The 20888-nt window shown below is 54.6% G+C and overlaps 2 protein-coding genes across 2 annotated transcripts; both read left to right on the forward strand.

Annotated features, from left to right (window-relative positions):
• Positions 1 to 466: 466 nt before the first annotated feature.
• HIPK4 (homeodomain interacting protein kinase 4) lies at positions 467 to 4117 on the forward strand. Its single transcript, XM_020787164.3, has 2 exons — positions 467 to 2270; positions 3827 to 4117. The coding sequence occupies exons 1-2, from the start codon at positions 636 to 638 to the stop codon at positions 3980 to 3982; spliced, it is 1791 nt and encodes a 596-aa protein (XP_020642823.3). The 5' UTR covers positions 467 to 635; the 3' UTR covers positions 3983 to 4117.
• Positions 4118 to 5550: 1433 nt separating this feature from the next.
• Positions 5551 to 20316, forward strand: PLD3 (phospholipase D family member 3). Its single transcript, XM_072979460.2, has 12 exons — positions 5551 to 6182; positions 10163 to 10226; positions 10654 to 10719; positions 11772 to 11926; positions 13032 to 13215; positions 15203 to 15323; positions 15571 to 15698; positions 16037 to 16237; positions 16923 to 17062; positions 17669 to 17834; positions 18351 to 18450; positions 19078 to 20316. Exons 2-12 carry the CDS (start codon positions 10200 to 10202, stop codon positions 19275 to 19277), a joined length of 1488 nt encoding a protein of 495 aa, XP_072835561.2. The 5' UTR covers positions 5551 to 6182; positions 10163 to 10199; the 3' UTR covers positions 19278 to 20316.
• Positions 20317 to 20888: the final 572 nt, after the last annotated feature.

Genomic DNA, 20888 nt, shown 5'->3' on the forward strand with positions numbered 1-20888 from the left:
AGGAGGAAGGGGAGAGAAGCACCTTTGCAGACAAGCAGAGATCAAGGAAACAGACGAGAGGGAAGCCAAGCTGGTTGCTTGAGGAAGAGGGATTTAGGGGTTGAGTTTTCCCCACCCACATGCTGCACCGATGGATGATCTATGCAGCCTGAATCCTATCTCCCCTTGAAACAGGGGTTGGAAATGAGGAGGGAGTGGTAAAGGGAGAACTGCCTCCTGAATCAGGCCCACCTTCACTTGGAGAACTGTAGCTCCTGGCCAGGGGGATCTCTCTCGACCCATGGTTGGAAAGCTCTTCCAAGGGAGGGTGGTCTGTCATTGATAAAGGCAGCCTGTTGGAGCTCCAGCTTCACCCTGCTAGGGCAGAGAGTCATCCTAGGATGGAGCCGAGTGGTCTTCTCTGTTGTCCCTGTTTCCCCTCTCCTGGGGGGGGGCACCCGCTGGTGGGGCAGGTCATCGGCTTCCATGACAGAACCTTCTTCTTAACTTGGCAACTTTGGAACTTCGGCCTGACTGTTGCATCACCCGGTGTTCCAGAGAAGGGCTGGGGTTCCCTGGGTGGCAAGGCAGCTCACACTCTCATTGCAAGGAGTCACTTCGCACCCGGGTCTCCGAGCTTGGGCGAGCACAGAACGATGGTCACACTTGAGTCGGAATCAGAGTACTACGACGTTTTTGAGATCCTCGGAAAGGGCACGTTTGGGGAAGTGGTGAAAAGCTGGAAGCGGAGCACGGGGGAGATGGTGGCCATCAAGATCCTGAAGAATGACTCCTACCGGAGCAGAATCATCAAGAATGAGCTGAAGCTGCTCCGGGCCATGTCGAGCGTGGACTCCAAAGAGTCGCACATCGTCCAGTTCCACGAGTTCTTTCAGGACGAGTTCAAGTTCTACCTGGTCTTTGAGCTGCTGGAGCAAAACCTGTTTGACTTCCAGAAGGAGAACAAATTTTCCCCTCTGCCCGTCCGCCACATCCGGACGGTGACCACGCAGGTGCTGAGAGCCTTGGCCAAGCTGAAAGAACTCTCCATCATCCATGCAGACCTGAAGCCAGAGAACATCATGCTGGTGGACCAGATGAGGTATCCTTTCTGGGTCAAGGTGATTGACTTTGGCTCGGCCAGCATCTTCAACGAGGTGCGATACGTCAAAGATCCTTACATCCAGTCCCGATTCTACCGGGCACCAGAAATCCTGCTGGGGTTGCCCTTCTGTGAGAAAGTGGACATCTGGTCTCTGGGGTGTGTGATGGCCGAACTGCATCTCGGCTGGCCCCTCTACCCTGGGAACAGCGAGTACGACCAGATCCGCTACATCTGCGAGACCCAAGGCATGCCCAGGCCCACCCTCCTCAACGCAGCTAGAAAGTCCCACCTCTTCTTCAAAGCCAACCAGCACCCCGATTCGGCGAATTCCTGGGAGCTGAAAACGCCAGCCCAGCATCTGGCAGACACCAAGGTGAAGTCCGTGGAGCGGAGGAAATACGTCCTGAAGTCCCTGGACCAGATGGAGACGGTGAACACCCACAAAATGATCTACCCGGACTCCGAGGCCCTGGCAGAGTACTTTGACCTCCGGAGCATGGTGGAGATGATCAAGAGGATGCTGACCTGGGACTCCCACGAACGCATCGCCCCCAGTGCGGCCCTGAAGCACCCCTTCGTTTCCACCCAACCGCTCAAGCAGAACTACGGCTTCACCCAGTATTACGAGTTCTGCTTGAGGAGCCTCCATGAATCGAGACCCAGCTACGGGAAGCCATTGATGGAGGAAACCCAGGCTTACACCTCCATGGAAGAGGAGCCTTACTATCCGGCTCAGAAGACCTTCAGGGAAGAGGATGCCCATGGCGGCCAACGAACCACCAGCCAAACAGATGGCCTCCACCTCCCCGAGGCGAGGCGGGAGGGGCCCCTGAAAGTGTGGGGGGAAGGGCCCAGTGAAGGAGGCTTTTATGAATCCCTCTCGGGACCCACCGAGGTATCCTCTGGCCAGCGCAAGCCTTCCCACCATGGCCTCCAGTGGCGCCACGAACAGGCCCAGCAAGAGCCCATCCCGGCCTTCTATAGGAACCGGCTCGGCAGCCCCAAGCTTCGAAAGACCTCCCACCAAGCCAAACTGGACCCCACCTTTGAAAACCTCATCCTGCTGGGTGGGCAGTGCTCCCCAGAAGACACGTCACGCTGGGAGAAGGAGGGGAAGGCCCCCAGCACAGCCTCCTTGCCCGAGCCCAGCCACCCCAAGGACCAGGTGCTCTCACCTGCCGCTCAGGTAACAGGGACCCAGAGGCCGCGTGTCTCTGGACGGAGGGAGCCCCGGGGCATCTGATTCACTTTGAGGGCAGAAGCTCAAAGGGGCCTTTGGACAGGGAGGCGCTGGGCCGGGACGTTAGCCAGGAGGGCTTGTGAAATCCCCAGCCGGGTCTCTCAAACTTGAGCTATCATGATGGCTGACGACCATGGTCTCTGCCATGTTCAGACCCAGAAGAAAAGGGCAGGGGGCCTTCTCCAAGGGCCCAATGCTCTCCTCCTCTCTTCCCCACACCTTCTTTGTAACAACATCAAGATCCTACGGGCTTAAGTTAAGAGCTTGATCCTACAAGGGCAGCATCCAAAGAGATTCAGCAGGGTCATCTCGTCTCACCCCGTGTTTGCTGCAAGGAATCCACTGCTCAAGGTTCCCCGAAAAGCAGGCCTCCCATGTCTGCTTAAAATCTTGCCAAGAAGTAGAGTGGTCACCCATGCCACCTCGCCCCCAAGACCCAACAAAGAGCCCCCTTTGTCAAAAGCTTGTAAGCAAAGGATGGGCGAAAGGTGCTAAGGAGAGGGCAGGGGGTCGGGGTTAGGGGGTAGAAGATCCCAGAAGGGAACTGAGGGTTCAGATGGACCAGCTTGGCAATTTACGCAGAAATGGTGCAAAGAACAAAATCAGTCGGTTGATGTCCTTTTTTTCCGAAATCGACATCAAAATGTTTGGTTGGAAGGAAGCCGCGGGGATGAGGCCACAGCTGCCCCAGATTTGAGGTGCAGAGGAGATGTGAGTAAAGGATATGGCGACAGTGTTAACCCTGTTCTCCACGGAATTGAGGGTTTTGAATCAGTGGCTACCAGTTGCAAACACAACTTTGTGGAAAATTCCCCCAAAATGCCAGCTTAGTACGGTGGCAAGTGGGGGGGGGGGAGAAGCATGAACAATATTTGCAAAAAGGTACATATAATTAAACTGGACACTCCTTAGGTTTGTTTGCTTTATAAAAGAACTCCCCCAGACACTCCCTGGGGGAGTTCTTTTATAAAGGAAAAGTATTCCCAGGGTGTGTGAACAGGCGAGATTTCAGTCTTGGGGCACCTCAGCAGCTGACATGTTTTATTGGGCAATATTTATTTCAGGGGAGAGCAGCTCACTTCTCTCCAGAGCCCCCTTTGAAGAAGGGGGCTCCGGTTCTCAAATGCCCAAACCGAATCAAAAGTGTGGTTGCTGTTTAAGATGTCAGGAGAGTCTTGTTTTTAAAGGGAATAATAGCTTCCCTTTGGCTTCAGAAAACCAAGGTGGAAAGCTATCAAGAAGCACCCACCTGCACCGAAAATATTACAGTGAAAGCATGCCCCCCTCCCCCCATACACCAGTGCCCCCTCCTCGGCCCTGCAGTGGGACCTCCGAGCCCCGCTCCCCAAGGGGCAGACCTGCTCAGCAGTGGCTCCCAGCCACCTGTGCAAAGGCGGCTTGTACAGGTGGGCCTCTCCTGTGAGCAGAGGGGTAGGAACAGGCCGGGGCTTGGCGGAAGCAGGAAGGGCCCCTTGACTGAAGCTTTCTTTCTCTTTCGGCAGCGAGCGGAGATGGAGGTGTATGAGGGCTGGCTGCCTGAAAACGACTGGCTGGCAGAGCGGGACATGGAGAGGGGGCCCCTCAGGGCCGTGCTGCACCCTCCCCGGAACCGACAGCCCCTGCAGCCGTACCTGCACCACATCGCCAGCCATCACTGACTCCAGGAAGGAGGGCAGGCACCATGGAGAGAGATCGCCCTGCTCAAACAGATAACCTTTGTAGCCCTTACATATATAGACCATTTGTCGCTGCCCAAAACCACTTCCTTAATAAAAGCCAGCATGCTATTATGACTGAGTGGTACAGTGCCAGGCAGGAGGCGGGCGGGGGGGGGGGGAGAGGAGCAGAGGGGCTGGGGTGGGGCACCTCTCTAACCAAAGCCAAAACCAGCAAGCCAACCTGGAGCAGGGTGTGCCTCCGGCTGGACTCCGGAGAGTCTTTGCCAGTCGTCCCCCTCCTATCTGCTCACTGTTGCATCAATAATAAATTCTTTATCACTTGCAGAATGCTTTTATGGCATGTTTGTCAAAAGTAAACCCCTCCCCCCCTTTTATTCTTCATATCTTACCCTGACCCAGGGACCACCTGCCCAAACCACCACCGGCCTCCAACGCACCCCTTCGTGTACAGCTGGGATTCCCAGCCTGGGGTCACCGAGGTGTCTTTGGACTGCAACTCCCAGAAGCCTTAGCCACCTGCTGTGCCAGCCAGGGTTTCTGGGAGTTGCAGTCCAAGGATACCTGGGTGAGCCAAGGTTGGGAACGTCGCGTATACAGGATAATAATATCTCTCTGTGTGTGCTTCCATCAGCTAATGCAAAGCTAAATAAGTGGTCTTCCAGAAGCTGTTAGGACTACAGTCTCCATCATCCTTCACCACTGGCTATGCTGGCTGGGGCTAATGGGAGCTGTAGTCCAGGACCACACAGGAGTGCCGAAAGATGCTCATCCGTGACCTAATGCAGTGGTGCACTATTTTTGTTTTGTATGACAGCTCCCAGAATCCTGGGCTGTCCAAAACACCAGGCAAGCCCAAATTGAAGAGAACCCATAAATTCTCACCCAGTGGCCAAGTAGCCGGAAGTAACCCTTCCGGCTACTTGTGCCCCAAGGCTGAATGATGGGCCAGTCCTTCCAGGGGCCCCTCTGAAGACGCCGGGGAGGGGCTCAGCCCCACTATCGAAAGGATTTTCCGACCTGCCCTTGCTTCTCCCTAGACGCCTGGGACAAATTTACTCTGCGGGACTACAACTCCCAGATTCCCCAAGTAGTCGTGCTGGTTGCAGCATCATGGGATCTGGAGTCCGGGGGGGAGAGAGAGAGTATTTTCCCAAGTTCTGCTAGTTTTTGCCAAGACGAAGGAGCCTGGAAGGACATTTAAACGCCCCTTTTCCTCCACCAGCCTCATTTCAGGGAGCGGGGGGGGCGACTTCCTTTGTCTCTGCCTGTCGGCCTTGGCCTCTCAGGGCATAACCATTCACATGGTTACGGGGGGGAAGAATGCGATTTTTTTGGGGAACTGGGACCGAAATGGGTATGTCTCCTTCTCTCCCCCCGCATAATTAAAACCCTTTGCATCGACGATGCAGCCAGAGAGATAAAGCGCCACGATTTTGTATTTTGGCATCTCTTGCCTTCTTTTCTTCTTTATTCCCCCCCCCCCGCTATTGAAAATGGTACGGACCCAGGGCTGACTTTGTTCTCTCCAGGGGGAGGAGCCAAGGGGGATGGGCGGGGCTAAGGCGCTCGGGCTCCAGCCTTTCTTTGGGTCGCTGGCCGCCCCGGGACTGCTTGGCTTGCAACTGAAGCCCCCGGGGAAGGCGAGACGAAGCCGGGCGTCGGGACGCGGTCTTGGCAAGGGACACCCCACCCCCACCCCGCCCGCCCACCCCCGGTTTGGAGAGGACCAGCCCTCCCTTCCCGGGATCTTGATTCCCTGCGCTGAGCGCCCGCGCCGGATCAGGCTGGGCGGGAGGTAGTGAAAGGTGCCGGGGCTCCGCGGCGCGCCTCCGGGTCCCGGCCGAGGAAGGCAGCCCCTCTCCCCTTGGAGAGATTCTTCCCCCCCCCCCTCCAGCTCGGCCGCCGTGCGCCCGGAGAGACGAAGCGCTCCTGCGGGGAGGCGCTCTGCACATGTTCAGAAGCCCCCCCCGGTCCCCTCCAGCCCCAGGTCTCCTTTCCGTCGCCGAGATCCGCCTTTGGGCAGGGACCCCGCCGGGCCCCCCATCCCTCGCCGCCCCGGCCAGGCGCTCGAGCTTGCCGACCTGCCAGCCCGCCTGCCTCTTCGCCCGGAGGAAAGCGTCAGGGGTCGTCGCCCCCCCTTTCGCCGAGCCCCCCACCCACCCGCTTCTCCCCATCGGAGGTAAGTAAGTGGCGGGCTGCCTGCCTGCCTGGGCTCGGAGGAGGCGAGCGAAGGCGGGCGCAGCGAGGCGCGCGGCCCCTCGGCGGAGAGGAGAGGGGGGCGACCAGCGGTGGTCCTGCTGTTTGGGGAGGGGGCCTCGCCCATCTGACGCCTCAGGCGGGGGACACAAGGCGCCCTTCGACCGTGCACGGAAGGAGGGGGGACAAACCAGGGTGGCCGGCAGGGTCTCTGGCGCCCGCCCCGTGGCACTGCCCAGCGTTGGCAGGCGGGACTTGGCAGCTGGCTGCGGAAAATGTCGGGGCCCGAGAAAGCTGCTGCGTGGCCCTTGTTTGGCCTGGAATCAGCTGGGTTGGGAAAGCCTCTTGCAGGTGGAGGGAAAAGCCAGGCGCCCGGATTCCCTGGTCCTTCCCTGGGAGAGAGGAGGAGGCCTGGTGATGGCGGGAGCTGAGAGCAAATCCAGGGGCAGAACTCCCGGATTCAGTGCCAGGAGGAGGCGTGGAGGGGGGGCTGGGTGCAAAGGAGAGGGGTGGGCCTATACCTGGGCAGGAGGGGGCTCGGTGCCAGGGCAAGAGAGATTCCCTCCTGCTCGGACCCTGGAGAGCTCTTGCCACCCATCGGAGGAGACCCTAACCGAGCAGATGGGCTGGCATCCAGGCAGGCTTCCTGGGCATACAGTGCCCTTGGGATAGCCAGCCAGGAGAACCAACCAGTCCATGGAGAGGGCACCAGCTTGAGGGAAAGCACAGAAAGGGGTGTGCCCGACCTTCCCATGGGAGCTGTGGGGGGGCAGCCTGGGTTCTCCTGGGAGGAGTCAGGGTCAAAGATGTGTGAGCAGAGAACTAGGAATCCTGGGCATGAGAGCCTTGCTCTGCGGCTGGCCTGGATAAAAATCCACACCGCCTGTTTTAGAACTGGTGTCAGCCCCCGCGGCATCGCTTCTGCCTGCCCAGATAAGCTGAGTCAGGCCAGGCGTGGCTGCCAGCGGTGCCTGCTGCTTGCCATCCAGACCAGCTTGGAAGGGACTTCCTCTTTCCTTTGGAAACGGCTCCGGACACCAAGACATTTTGCAGGACCGGGGGGGGGTTGTGTTCAGGGTGGGGTCGCAGGGCATGCCAGCCAGGCAGAGGGGCAACATAGCCCCTCCCAGAAGTCACCTCTCTGGTGCATCATAGGAACAATCAAAGAGGGAAGGATGTCTCCCAAACCCACGGGGGGGGGGGTGGGTCAACAATACTTCTTTTTTCAAAAAGGACCTGGCCTCTATGTGTGTCCTATGGCAGGGATCTGTTGAATCCTCCTCACAACTCCCAGTGTCTTGGATTTCCTTCCCCCCCCCCTCGGATTCTATTGTGCTTTTAGAGGAGTGTTACAGAAATTCCAGCTTGCAAACTGCCCGTAAAGGGAGACCCAGAGAGGGACTTTCTCTATTTAATTTGCTGGTTTGATTGAAGTATGCTCCTGTACAGCAGAACCAGCTCAACCCAGTATGTAGATGCCTAAGCTTGAATACGGCCATGAAAACTCATTGGAGGAGCAGAACTGGTAAAACCACTCCTTAAATATCACGCTTACCTTGAAAAAAAGACCTGTTAGGGTTGTTCTAAGTCAGTTCCACTTTGAAAGGACACAACAGAACATCCAGTAAACACCAGAATGCCACAGGAACTTTCCAGTTACAGTATTGCGTTCAAACATAACACGTGGCCAGAATCCTACAGCTTTCTTGTGCTTGTCTAAAGCAAATTGTGTGAGTTTTGGCAGCAAACTGCCAGTTGTCCATAAGGCACTGGCTGGGTTCCTAGACTTGGGCAAATCATTTTCATGCACTTTCTCTTAAGCATAAACTGATAAGATTCTGGCTTGAAAGAAGGAGGATCAGTTACCTGGTCTAGGCTTAAAATACCAATATTTTGTCACAAAAGGTCCAGGAATGTGCTGAGCGAGGGAAACTTGCAAGGCCAGGGATCTGCACTCTGCACAAACTCTGAGGTGCCGTCTTCTGAGGTGCTCCTTCCTTCGTTTGTTCTGGGCAAAGCCAAGATGTTGCCAACGTTTGCCCTGTTTGTTCCGCCGCTCATTCAAGGAGGGGCTTAGTGGCCCGTCTGAGTCGGAAGTATTTAGCTGAAGCGGCTGTGATGCTGTGGAAAACCCTCGGCTTCCCCGAAGCGCCTTGTGAGTCTTCCGTAATAAAAGATGAAGAGGAGACCTGTGACACCCTAACGGTGGGCAAATGTTATTTGGTGTGAAATGCATAGAGTGAAGCCAAGAGACCTTCGCTTCTGAGGCAGCTGTGGAAGTGGTCCATGGTCCATGAAAGCAAATCAGTGTTTTTCCTCTCCGTGTTCTCACCAGATTCCTTGCTGGGGGGCTGTTGCCACAGACTAACTTTAGCTACTCCCCTCCCCAAAAGCTGAGTCATTAAAGAACTATTTTGGGAGGATCCGGCAGAAAGGCAGAAAGTGGAACTCCAGCAAGAGGCAAACAATCCCAAAAGGAAATGAAAAGTCTGAAACCGTCACCACCCCTGAAAAAACAAAAACAAAACCTGGCACGCTTTTGGCGTTGTATCCTGCCCCTCTTTTTTTGACCCTTCTGCTTGGCAGTGCAAAAGAAGGCAGATCTGGGTTAACCTGGGCAAGCATTTCAAACAAGAAACACAACACAAAAGCAAAGGAGACAAAACAAAAAAACTCCCAACGTCTTGTGGCTGTTTGGAGACCAAATGGCCGTATTTTGACACGAGCTTTCGTGGGACGTTTGCTCTCCCTGCTTGGATGGGCAGGGACTCCGCGCAAAAGACCGCAGAGCCGAGTCGTGACAACCTGTTGTCTTTCATAAACGGAGGACTTCCAGGCGCGGGAGAGGGAAGGAGTCATAGGACCGGCAGCCTTAAGTCAACACGCATGACCTGGAAAGGGAGGACATTTCAGACCAACTGCTGGCTTAGCATTTTGTCTCTCTCGGGGATTATTATTTTTTTCTCCTTGTCAACACAGAAGTAGAAATAACCCTGCAGTCTTCTGCTCTGCTCTCTCTGGGGTTGTTCCTCTCCCTGTCTGTGGGGAAACGGAGCAGCCCAGCCTCTTCTGGTCTGGAAACAGATTTCCTACACAAAAATCGTCACCCTTATCCTCATGGACCCATGAAACCTGTGTGTGTGTGGAGGGGTTTCCTTTCCTTCCTCTTCCTGTGCCTGGCTTCTTCCTGCAGAGACCCAGCATGGCCCCTTGGTTTTCTGCTGCCATGAAATCGCCAGCCCATAATAGCAGTGACTCTCAAGCAGCAAATGTTCCTTGGGGGTCCTCAGATTTACCCCCAGTCAGACTCAGTGGCACCAGCCGCTGTTGCATTGCGTCCTGCGAGCTAGCGGTCTGATCCCTGTTGTGTGGCTTGTGATCCCACTTGCCCTCCAGTTTTCAAACTTCTGCTTCCACGTGCTCCGCCCTTTCCTTATTCCGACTGGACTTTATGAAAACTCTCCCTCCAGGTCCCGCCTCTCCCGCCAACATTCCAGCTGTCTCTGCGGACTAGGATGGCGGGAGGAGTCTTCCAAGAAAAGAATAAGTCATGGCTTAAATTTAAATATCGGTGCACAAAAATTTACAGATCGGGGGTTTCATCCTGTTTGCAAACCGCTCCTGTCTCCGTAGGGCTTCCCACGGACATGCCGGTGGGATCACCAGCTTGTGCCGTGCCGTTTTCGTCGGCAATGCCGGCGCACCGGTGACTTCCCGGGTCTGCCCAAGGGAAGCCTATTTCCTGTGCCTCCCTTCTTGGGCTGTCTGGATGATCAGAAAGTGCTCATGAGTTGCCCAGTTGTGGCTCTGGGTCTTATGCCAGGGGCAGAAGTGCCAGCCGCCGGACCGTGATGACCTTTGGGGTTTCTCCTTTGGCTGTGTGCTCGGTCCACCAGCAGCCTGGGGAGATTGCCTAGCTCTGGAGCCCTGGAGTGACCCCCTTCCTCTTTATGTCCTTCACAGGTTCTTCTGGCTCGCTGGGTCACTGCCACCAAAGGAAATGAAGCCCCACGTCACTTACCAGCAGGTAAATTCTCGGTGGCCCAGAGGGGACCTCTTTAGGGTCTGCTTTGCCGATGTGCTCCTGGAGCAGAGATTCTACCTAGGGAAGGGGATGTGGCTGGGGACAGCAAGATGCCCCGGGCAGAAAATGAGGGTGATCCTTAGCAAGCCAACAATAAGGGGATTCTCTTACATACAAGTCCTCCTAGAGAGGAGGGGGGGAGCTGCTGATCCTGTTGCCCGCACCTCTTTCTGCATCGCTTGAGCAGGAAAGCTTTCTAGGTGAATTTTGGCCCTTTTGACTGTTTGGCTTTGGGAAGCAAACGGTGGCCAGCCGTTCTGAAAGAGATTGTGTGGTAGATTTCCAAAGCCCATTGTCGTATGTGTCGCAAAGGGAGGCCTCTGCTGATGGGAGGTCCAGGTTCTTTCATGTCTCTGCTCTTTCCTTACAGCTGAAGACCCTGCAGAGCCCCGAAGACCCTCCGCCCACTGGGCCGGCCAGCCTGGCCTGGCCTAAGGTGAGTTCCCTTCCATGTGCTTCTGCCCTCCGGGGTTGGCCCTAGTGAGGCTGACAAGTGGAGTTGCCTCAGCTGCTACTTTTCAGGGATTTTGTGTGTGTGTGTTGGGGTGTCCCTTCCTATTTGCTTACACCCTTTGTAAAAGGGCATTCTAGAAAACTGAAGAGGGTGGCACAGTGGGGGTCTGTCCCCTGTGGGATCAAAGTGAAACTGTTACTTCCCTTTACTTGGAAACTAGAACCTAAATTAACATTCATTTGTTTTTTGTCATCAAAATTTACTTCTGACCCACATTTACCTGCTAGAACCCCAAGATGATCAAGACAGCATTTTTGGAATTTAATAAAAAGAGTTGTCCATTACAGAAGACTTCCCCCCCCCCCCTTATTTTTCTGATCTCCAACACCAGAAATACTGAAATTGTATTTGTAATGACACCTCCCTGTTCTCAAAGAAGAACTTGGTCCTCTATCCTCTGGGCGACGACCAGCTCTGATCCGAGTCTTCCTTCAGCCTCCCCAGTCGGAGAAAGCATCAGGCTGGGGCCGTTAAGCCAGTTCTGCTACATTGCTGAACCAGGTGCTCTTCCTGGCAGGCCTGGGTGAGCTGCCACCACCACCACCACCACACTTGCCTACAGGTGTGAAGGAAGAAGGAAGTCCAGAACAAAGGATCCGTTTTGGGGTTTTATAGGGAAACAATGGGAAATATTCCCGAGGAGGTTTCTCACCCTTCCTGACTTTTGCCATCCTGAATAGCCAAGGATTTTGAAACAGTTTTCCCCCATCCTCAGCTGCTGATGTGGTTTGGGTTCTCAATTATACAAACGGGAAGTCTTTAAACCCTAGTCAGGGCTGGGCAGGGGACTCCTCCACGCGCACTATGAGTAAGAGGGGAGGAGGCGGGTGGTGTTACCCGTGCGGCTCGGAAGGACCTTCTTATTGCTGTGGAGTCTAGTATTTGGGGCGCGCGAGTCATGCCAGCGAGTTGTGCACAGAAGCCCAAGACAGCAAAGAGACGGCTCTCCTCCACCTCGCTCTTCCCTCCTGCAGAATTCCCGCTGCCTTTTGGTGACGGCCGTCCTGTCCACCATGCTGTTGGCAGCCCTGGGGGTCTGCCTGCTCTTCCTTCCCTTTCCCGGTCCAGCCTCTGCAGGGGAGAAGGCGCCTGTGAGCTTACTGGGGAACGTGTGCAGCGACCCATGCAGGTAAGGAAAGCTGTGTGTTCTGTCCCCCCTTCTCTCCCCCCACCCAGCTTCTGAGTTTTGCAACTCCTGCCCTCTGGAGCCTGGTGGGGGCTTGGGGTGTGTGTGTGTGTGTGGACTATCCCAAGGTACTATTGGCTCTGCATAAAACAGGAGCACAACTCTGGAGCTCCTCCTTCCATGGGGCTGTAGCCTCCTTTATCACAATTAAATTGCACTTTTCCCTCTATGAGGTTTAGATCTGAGTGAAGGTGTCTTAAGATATTTCCTGCCCCCCCGCCCCAAAACAGGGAACTGTATTAGCCTGTGGCAGGAAAATCAGCAGCATCTTAAAGGCCAGACGCTTTTCTTTTAGTTCATGGTCTGTGGCCACTTCTTCAGAGGCACAGAGGGTATATATAGAAAGAAGGGAAGGGTAGGGGTGTGAAATGCAAGGAAAATGTAAAAAGTCCAGCATTTGCTTTTGACTTGAATTCCTGCACGGGGCAGGAGGTTGGACTGAATGACTTTAGAGGCCCCTTCCAGTTCTCCTTTTCTGGGATTCTATGGCCATGGTTTAATCAGTAGGAATGCATAGTCAAGGGAGAAAGGTATCAGCCCCTGCTAGAAAGAAAGGTGAGGAAGAAAGGCATAAGAGGCCAGTTCGTTCTGTCCCATTCAGGGCTGAGTGGAACCTGATGGAACAGGAATGGGGATTCCACCTGAGTTATCTCCTAGCGCAGGTGGAACTTTGGGGTCGCATCAGCTCCTACCACGTTGCTTTCCCGACCTCCCACCAAAGGCCCACCCAGATTCCCAACATTTGGGTCTGTGCAGGTTCTTCTGCCTGCCCTCAAAGAACGCCCCCCCCCAATCCAAACAGGGCTTTCCTTTGCCCTACCCGAGAGGTGGCCGTTTGGGGCATGGCGTTAGCAGTGTCTTGGTGTAACATTCCTGACCACCCTTGACTAGGGGGTAAAACTGTGCCACTGAGGAGACTGAGTGGGATGACAAGAGCAGGCAAACGCCACAACTTTTTGGGAGAGCGCTCACAAAAATCTGGCCCATTCTCCCCTGTTCCCCAGTTCGCCCTCCAAACGCACCTTTTTTTCCCATCCCCTCTTCTCAGAAGCACGTTGGTGGAGAGCATTCCGGAGGGGCTGAGCTTTGAGGAGAACAGCACTTTCCTCCCGTCCACTTTCGCCGCCTGGGCAACGCTGCTGGGGGAGGCTAAAAACAGCGTGGACATCGCCTCTTTCTACTGGACCTTGAACAACGAGGACACCCACACCCAGGAGCCTTCGGCCGGCCCGGTGAGGGGGCAGAGCGCTGCTTGAGGCTGGGGGACGTGGGTGGGGGTGTGTGTGAAACAGGTGTATGGGATGCAACATGAATCCCTAGATTCAAGTCTCCTGCGGGGGGTGGGGGGTAACTGGCTAATTTCGGACTCTGGACTTGATGATCTAATCAGGGGCTACCAGGGTGCCAATTTTAGGCTGGGCAGTGAAGCTGAAACGTCTGGGCTTTTTCATGCTGGCGAACTGGGAACAGCTTGGTATCGTTCCCCAATGTGTCTGGCTCAACCAAGACGGATACTTCTCCGATTTTCTCTTACGAGCTGAGCGCCTCCACCCGAACACACACATGCACAGACAAACAAGCATTTAATTGCCTGGCTTTGGGGAATCCCATTCAGCCTCTGGTGCCATCAAAGGCCTCTTTGATAGAAAGTGGAACATCCGTTCGTTTGGGTTTTGGTCAGGGTGGGTTTTGAGCAGCAGAAGCTTGGATGGAGCTCAACAGCAATATAACGCTTGTCGTCCGCATGCAAAAGGCTCCCCGTAGTGTGTTTTTGACCTAGACAGCATCTTAGAAAGCAGAGACTTCACCTTGCCGACAAAGGTCCGCATCATCAAAGCTATGGTTTTTCCAGTAGCGATGTACGGAGGTGAGAGCTGGACCATAAAGAAGGCTGACTGCCGAAGAATTGATGCTTTTGAATTGTGGTGCTGGAGGAGACTCTTGAGAGTCCCCTGGACTGCAAGGCGAACAAACCTATCCATTCTAAAGGAAATCAACCCTGAGTGCTCCCTGGAAGGACAGATCCTGAAGCTGAGGCTCCAGTACTTTGGCCATCTCATGAGAAGAGAAGACTCCCTGAAAAACACCCTGATGTTGGGAAAGCGTGAAGGCAGGAGGAGAAGGGGACGACAGAGGACGAGATGGCTGAACAGGGTCATTGAAGCGACCAACATTACTTTGACCCAACTCCGGGAGGCAGTAGAAGACAGGAGGGCTTGGCATGCTCTGGTCCATGGGGTCACAAAGAGTCGGACATGACTTAATGACTAAACAACAAAGTGTGCTTTTATTTGGGGGCTGTGGCCCCTTTGGAAAGAGGGATGCCTGCCCCTCTGAAGGGAGCTGCACAGGGGTGGTGGACGGCTAAGGACATAAGCAGACTTCCTGGTAGGTGTCTTATCTGAAAGCTACCTTTGTTTTTCCTCTGTCATGCCTCTTTCTGCATTTTGCCTGACATATTCTTGATGTGACTTGAATTAATGTAAGCCAGTTCATTGTAAGTGTAACCATTTAATGGTACGTATGCATATAAACATTTCCTCTTTTACTATATTAGCAACATTGTTAGCGGTTGAAGCAGGTCCTGTTGACAAAAGTACACCCAGTTTTAATATAATTCTAAACAATGGAATAGGGATGTAATAACAGTGGATGTTACTATGTGTTTCTTGATTTGTTTTGGCTGGGAGCTGGTTCTTTGCCCTGCTACCAAGCAAACAAATGCTACCCCCCCACCCCAAATACTAGCCAATATCTCTGACCCAGGGTGCAACCCAAAGGTCTGGGTGACATTAACAGCTTAGCCTTTCACAAAGTTCCAAACCAAACCTGTTTCGTGTTTGCACACAATGCATGATTCTCAGAAATTCAGTCATACAGAAATACCATGTCTGGACTATTTCTGGGTGCTTTCAGCAGTCCTCCAAATTTTATAACACTTACACTTGAGGAAGAGTCCCAAACGATTCGGAAGCTTTCTTTCTTTCTAACCTCCAAGAAAGACATTACTCAGACTTCTGTTTCTCCCCGTGAACCACATGGCTACACTTACTTATTCTGAAATGCAAAATATTTTCCCCAAACTCTAAATATCTCTTATAAGTCAGTTGAGCTGAGAAGAGGCTGAAGGAAATGTACACCTGAGGAAGGAAGCTTTCTGGGGAGGTCCTGTGAGGAGAGGCCGGAACGGGTCTGATGGGGCGTTTGCTTTGTGCTCAGGGGGAAGAAATCCTGGCAGAGCTGCTGAAGGTGACCAGTCGTGGGATCGCGCTGCGAATTGCGGTCAATCCCCCTTCCTCGCGGATGAGCAGCAGTGACCTCCAGGATCTTGAGGAGAGCGGTGAGTCGTGGGCAGGGATCTTAGGGCCCGAGGGCCGTGAACGCAGGAGGCAAAACAGAATGGATCCCCTTGATAGAAAGGGGATGGATAGGGTGGAGCTCGAAAAGGTACAGGAAAAAAAGATGACCCGAGGTGATTGAGGTTTATATGTTGCAAAAAGAAAGCACAGGGAAAAGAAAGGGACTACCTCCCATGCTGTAGCCAGTTGTGATCGGAATGGACACAATCCGTTTCCCAATCGTTCCAGGGGCACAGATCCGTAAAGTCAACCTGCCCCGGCTGACCGGAGGCATCCTGCACACGAAGTTCTGGATTGTGGACCAGACGCACCTTTACCTGGGCAGTGCCAACATGGACTGGCGGGCCCTCACACAGGTGAGGCGAAAGGCCACTCTGGGCCTGAATCCACCCCACTGAGCTTTTCGGGGTGGGGGGACCCAGGAATGGGATGCTGAGAGGGGACAGGAGACCCCAAGGCTTCTTTAGCGGAAGCACGACAGAGGCCAAATGGCTTGACCCCGTTCTGCCTAGAACGAGGGGTTGGCAACTGGGGGCCTCTCAAGTGGGTCAGGCCTTCCCGACTCAATGGTGGTGAAGGATGATGGGAGCTGGCATCCAGCTGCCTCCTAAGGGCCACCGCTGCTCAGCCCAGGCCCAGCAGGAAGCTGTTTTCACACTACATATGTCTCTTCTTTCTGGGGGGGGGGGCACAGGTGAAGGAGCTCGGGGTGGTTGTGTACAATTGCAGCTGCCTCGCCCACGACCTGGCCAAGATGTTTGAGATCTACTGGGCTCTGGGGCTGCCCAACGCCACCATCCCATCGCCCTGGCCGGCCGAGTATTCCACCACCTATAACAAGGAGACGCCCCTGGAGGTCACCTTGAACAGCACGGAGGCCGGGGTGTACTTTTCGGTGAGTCGGCGCACGCGGGGTGCCAGTCGGGCACATATCCTGGGACAAATTAGCCCATGCTCTCTCTCTCTCTCTTTTTCTCTCCCATGATCAGATAGTGACGAGGCCAAGCACCGTCACCGGGGTGGGGATGGCATTTATTGCTTTCCCAAAGCATTCCTTTTAAAGCTTGGAGATAACTAGCTTTGACCCAAGATAGGAAATAACTAGGTTTGATCCAGGATAGATAATTTACAACTGGATTTGACTTAGGATAGTTGCCATCTTGGACAGAAGCAGGAAGGGGCACAAATGGCAAGTGAGTCTGAACCGGAGAATGGTATGCTTAGAAGCTGTGAGGTGCAGCGGTCCATTTGAATGCTGCCCCTTGCCCCCCCCCAAAAAAAACACTATTTAAGGAGTCCTTAATATGGATATCTTTTAAAACATGTTTTTTTTTGGGGGGGGGGAAGAGGTGGGTGCATTGCCCTGTGCCTCTATCAACTCTTCTCCGGCGTTGTGTGGTCTGGATTGCGGGAACAGAAGTAGCAGCTCCAGGAACTTTCAACCAGGGGTCCTTCTCTCCCTGGAGCCCCAACCTTACCCTTGAATCCCACATCCTCAGATTTAATCCATGTGTGTGGGGTGGAACTGAATTCCCAAATAATTCCTATTTTTGGTTTTCTTTCCACCACCCTTCCTCCAGAGCGCTCCCCCTGCGCTGTGTGCCAGCGGCCGGACCGAGGACCTCCAGGCCCTGCTGAGCGTCATTGAGGGGGCCCAAGACTTTGTCTACATCGCCGTGATGAGCTACCTACCCACCATGGAGTTCTCGCACCCCAAGAGGTAACGCGTGGCTGCTGGAAGAAAGGGGGGAGCTGGGGGAGCACTGCTGGGGGGAACCCCAACCTCTCATCTCTTTGTGTGCGGTGCATCCCAAATTCTGACATCCTGTCCCATCAGCAGATGCTTTTCTCCAGCGAAACACGAACAGCCAAAATCTAGCATTGTGTTTTCCGCTGGGGGGGGGGGAAGATACCTCCTCTAGGAATCTCCCAAGGTGGCTGCAAAGAGGTTGGTTTGTCTCTAGCATCTGTTGATCAGATAGTCTGCTACTGCCCAGGGAGGTTTTTCAGAGTGAACAGAACAGGAGTACAGCTGGATGACGGAGACCTTCTTTGTTAGAATGAGCCTACAATTCAACAATTTTTCTGTCTTTAAAGACTTCCCCCCAAAATAATTGATGTTAACATTTCAACTTGTATTTAATGTTACCTATATTTCATATCTGCCCATATTTTTAAACCGTGCAATGGCTGGAATACAAATAAAGACCTTCATTCAGGGGCATTGCCAAGGGCAAGACTAGGTAGATGGGGTGTGGGGGACCCACACCTTGTCCGAGGCGACAACGCAAGGTGTGAGCTGGCTCTCCTCGCTCGGTCCATTCAGGTTCTGGCCGGTGATTGATGACCACCTGCGCAAAGTGGCCTACGAGAGGAGAGTGCGGGTCCGCCTGCTCATCGGCTGCTGGAAACACTCCAAGGCTGAGATGTTTCCCTTCTTGAAATCCCTGGTGGCCGTGAGGGACGACCGGACCCACATCAGCATGGAAGTGGTGAGGGGGCTTCTGGGGCTCGAGGTGGACGGGGTGGGAAGGGCGGGTGGGGCACCCACCTTTGGGAACGCCACACTCTGGGGAAGACTGTGGGAAGAGGGCCGGCGGCTAACTCACTTACCCAACCAACCGAGACAGGGTGCACGGCTATGGCCTAAGAGCACCACTGGCACAAGGCTTTCAAATCCATCTAGCCAGCCTTCCTCCCCTGGGGATAATGGGAGCTGTAGTCCACCCTCTTCAAAGGGAATGGTCAACCACTTCTGTGTATTCTCTACTTAGCATACCCTGAAAAAGAATTTCCATGAGTCAGAACACACTCGACGGTTATTATTATCATTCCTGTTTATCTTAGCAGAGCCTGGAAGGGACCCTGTGGGGTCATGCAGTCCAGCCCTTGCCCAGGAGGCACAGAGGGGGAATCGAACCCAACCTCTGGCCTTTATGAGCTGAACAGTTTCGCCACCTTCAACCTTTTCCCCTTTGATTCCTCTCCCTTCATTCCTCCACTGCCAGAGGCTGTTTGTCGTCCCGGTGAATGAGACCCAGGCCAGGATTCCGTACGCCAGAGTCAACCACAGCAAGTTCATGGTAACGGACAAGGTGGCGTATATCGGTGAGTCCTCTGGGAGAGGAGAGGATTTGCGTGGAGGACGGGTCGACGTCTGAAGCCATCAGCCGCCCGAAATGCTGGGCAAGAGCAAATGGCTCTAAGAGAGGCTTCTCTCACGCTGTGATAGCATTAGAGGAGCAGCGCTGGGGATGGCAGAGGAAGGTGTGAGGCGTGGAAGGGACAGGGTGGCCGGAACTGGAGGCAAAGCTGCCCGTCTGCCAAGAGGGGCACTCAGGAAGGCTGGCGTGGGCAGGATATCAGCAATCGCTGTTGCCCCAGCTCCTTCCAAAATGTGGCTCAGATTTGGCGTTCACATACCATACCATCCTGAAATGTACCCAGCCTTCTCTGGCCTGGGAAGCTTAACAGGGTGCAGGAATGGTGAGGAACTAAGATAAGTGACTGCGAGGGATCCTCAGGTAGGGCGAGATCCTGGCCGAAACCCAGAGCGAGCCATTGCAGCCGGTCAGGATCAACCCTACAGGGGCCAAGGATCTCACAGCTTCCTGGGTTTCTCTAGAGAAGGGTCAGAAACCGGGCACCCCTTATGGATAGGGGCTAGTGGGTGCCCAGTGAGAACTGCAGGGGATGGCTCGGCCTCTGGAACTTTCCATTGTGTTTTTCCTCCAGGAACATCCAACTGGTCTGGGGACTACTTTGTCCACACAGCCGGGTCCGCCCTGGTCGTGAATCAGAGCCACGTGGAGGCTGGGGACGAGCCCACCCTTCGGGACCAGCTCCAGGATGTCTTTGAGAGGGACTGGAACTCCAATTACAGCCGGGAACTGGATTCCCTGGAACAGTGGCAGGACCTCTGCAGGCCTCAGTAAGCCCTCTCCACCACCACCACCACCACCACCACCGGCAACCGCTCTCCTGCACGGACCCTTATTTGGGGGACCAGCCAGCGCCCCCTTTCCCAGGGCCACAGTTCAGGAGATGGTCTCCCTGGGCCACTTTTGCAAGCTCCCGGACCTTCCGTGGAGGAACCTGAGCTTCCTGTGTTCTCAAATGCCAACGTTTTGAACCAGGAGAAGAAAGCTTTTCCCTGGATGAGAACAGAAACACGCACGGAGGGTATTTTTCCTGCGGAATAAGGAGCGGGGGTGTGCGCATGTGAACAACTCCAGGTGGTCCTTGTTCATCTCTTTGGCCAAAAAAGGGTCCCCAGATGAGTCAGGAGGTGCTGGTGGCTCTTGTGTCCAAATGGGATGAAATACTGTTTAGAGGGAAGGAGGGAGGCTAAGATTTTTTGTTAGTGGGAGGGTAGTGGAGTAGTTTTTAGGAAAGGGATGTGAGGCAGAACCAAGGAACAGTTTCCAGCCCCAAATGAATGCCGAAGGGGAGGGTCCTGTGGGTATTTTTCTATTGTTCTCATCCTTAGACAAGGGAAAAGCCAGCCCTCAAGGTATTATGCTTTCTAGGTACTGCAGTGTCCATTATCCTTCACCCACTGGCTGTGCTGCCTGGGACCCACTGGGAGTGGGAGTTCAGCATCCCCTGGAAGGTGTCCCCCCCCCGCCATGCTGCTTTTCTGGGTGGGTGGGCAGTTTTTTTTTTTAAAGGCCACCACAGCTGACATCCGTCTCCGAAGTGGATCTGAAATCGACCAAAGGCCTTTTCCGGGGATATCACAGTGCCTTCCAGAGTCGCTTGCAGGAACACGCTGCCCGGCAAATCCAGGTGTCGTTCTCCCCCCACCCCACCCCTGGGGAGGGTTGCAGCTGAGCTCGGAGGACCCGGAGAAGCAGGGAAGAAAATCTTGGCCTCTGAGGACGTGCCAAAGCCGGCTCCGTTACACAAATGTCAGTGTGGGTTTCTTGTACAGATAGGCGGGGAGAAGCAATTAAAGGACAGTTTTCCATTGAATTGTGGCCTTGTGGTTATTGTGTTGTCTTTCTTTTTGGGGGCGGAGTTGGGGGGGTGAGAGAAGGATAAGGGTCAGAGTTAGGGAAGTGGGGGAGTGTCATGGCCTAAGCAAGGCCCTTGTGGGGACCCTCTCTGGTTGGATTGGGGCCAGGGACGGGGGGGGCTCAGGCAGCATCCGAATGGCCATTGGTCAGCCTTGCTGGCTTGGCATCGTTTCTCTTCTGGGTAGGGTTGCTTGCAGGACAGAAAGGGGTCGGTGGGTAGGATGTGGGTCCCAGGCTGTTGCAATGAACGTGCCCTTTGCGACTCGGGGCTCCTGCGCCCCCTCCTCCTCCTCCTCCCCCCCTCCTCTTATCCTTAGGGCACCCCCAATCCCAAAGCAATTCCGGCACCCTCTGCGTGTCACCCCCAAACTCCTGCCTGGGGTTGGTGCTCTCCTCCATATGTGTCTCTCTGGGGGCGTAGAGATTGGCCCCTCCTCCCCCCAGCCAGTGCATCTCAACCCCCCCCCCCCACCGCCAGCCCGTCACGCCCTCCTTGCACCCAGGGCCAAACAGCAGCAGCAGAGGGAG

The sequence above is a fragment of the Pogona vitticeps genome, chromosome 9 (assembly GCF_051106095.1).
Source record: "Pogona vitticeps strain Pit_001003342236 chromosome 9, PviZW2.1, whole genome shotgun sequence".
Classification (NCBI taxonomy): Eukaryota; Metazoa; Chordata; class Lepidosauria; order Squamata; family Agamidae; genus Pogona; species Pogona vitticeps.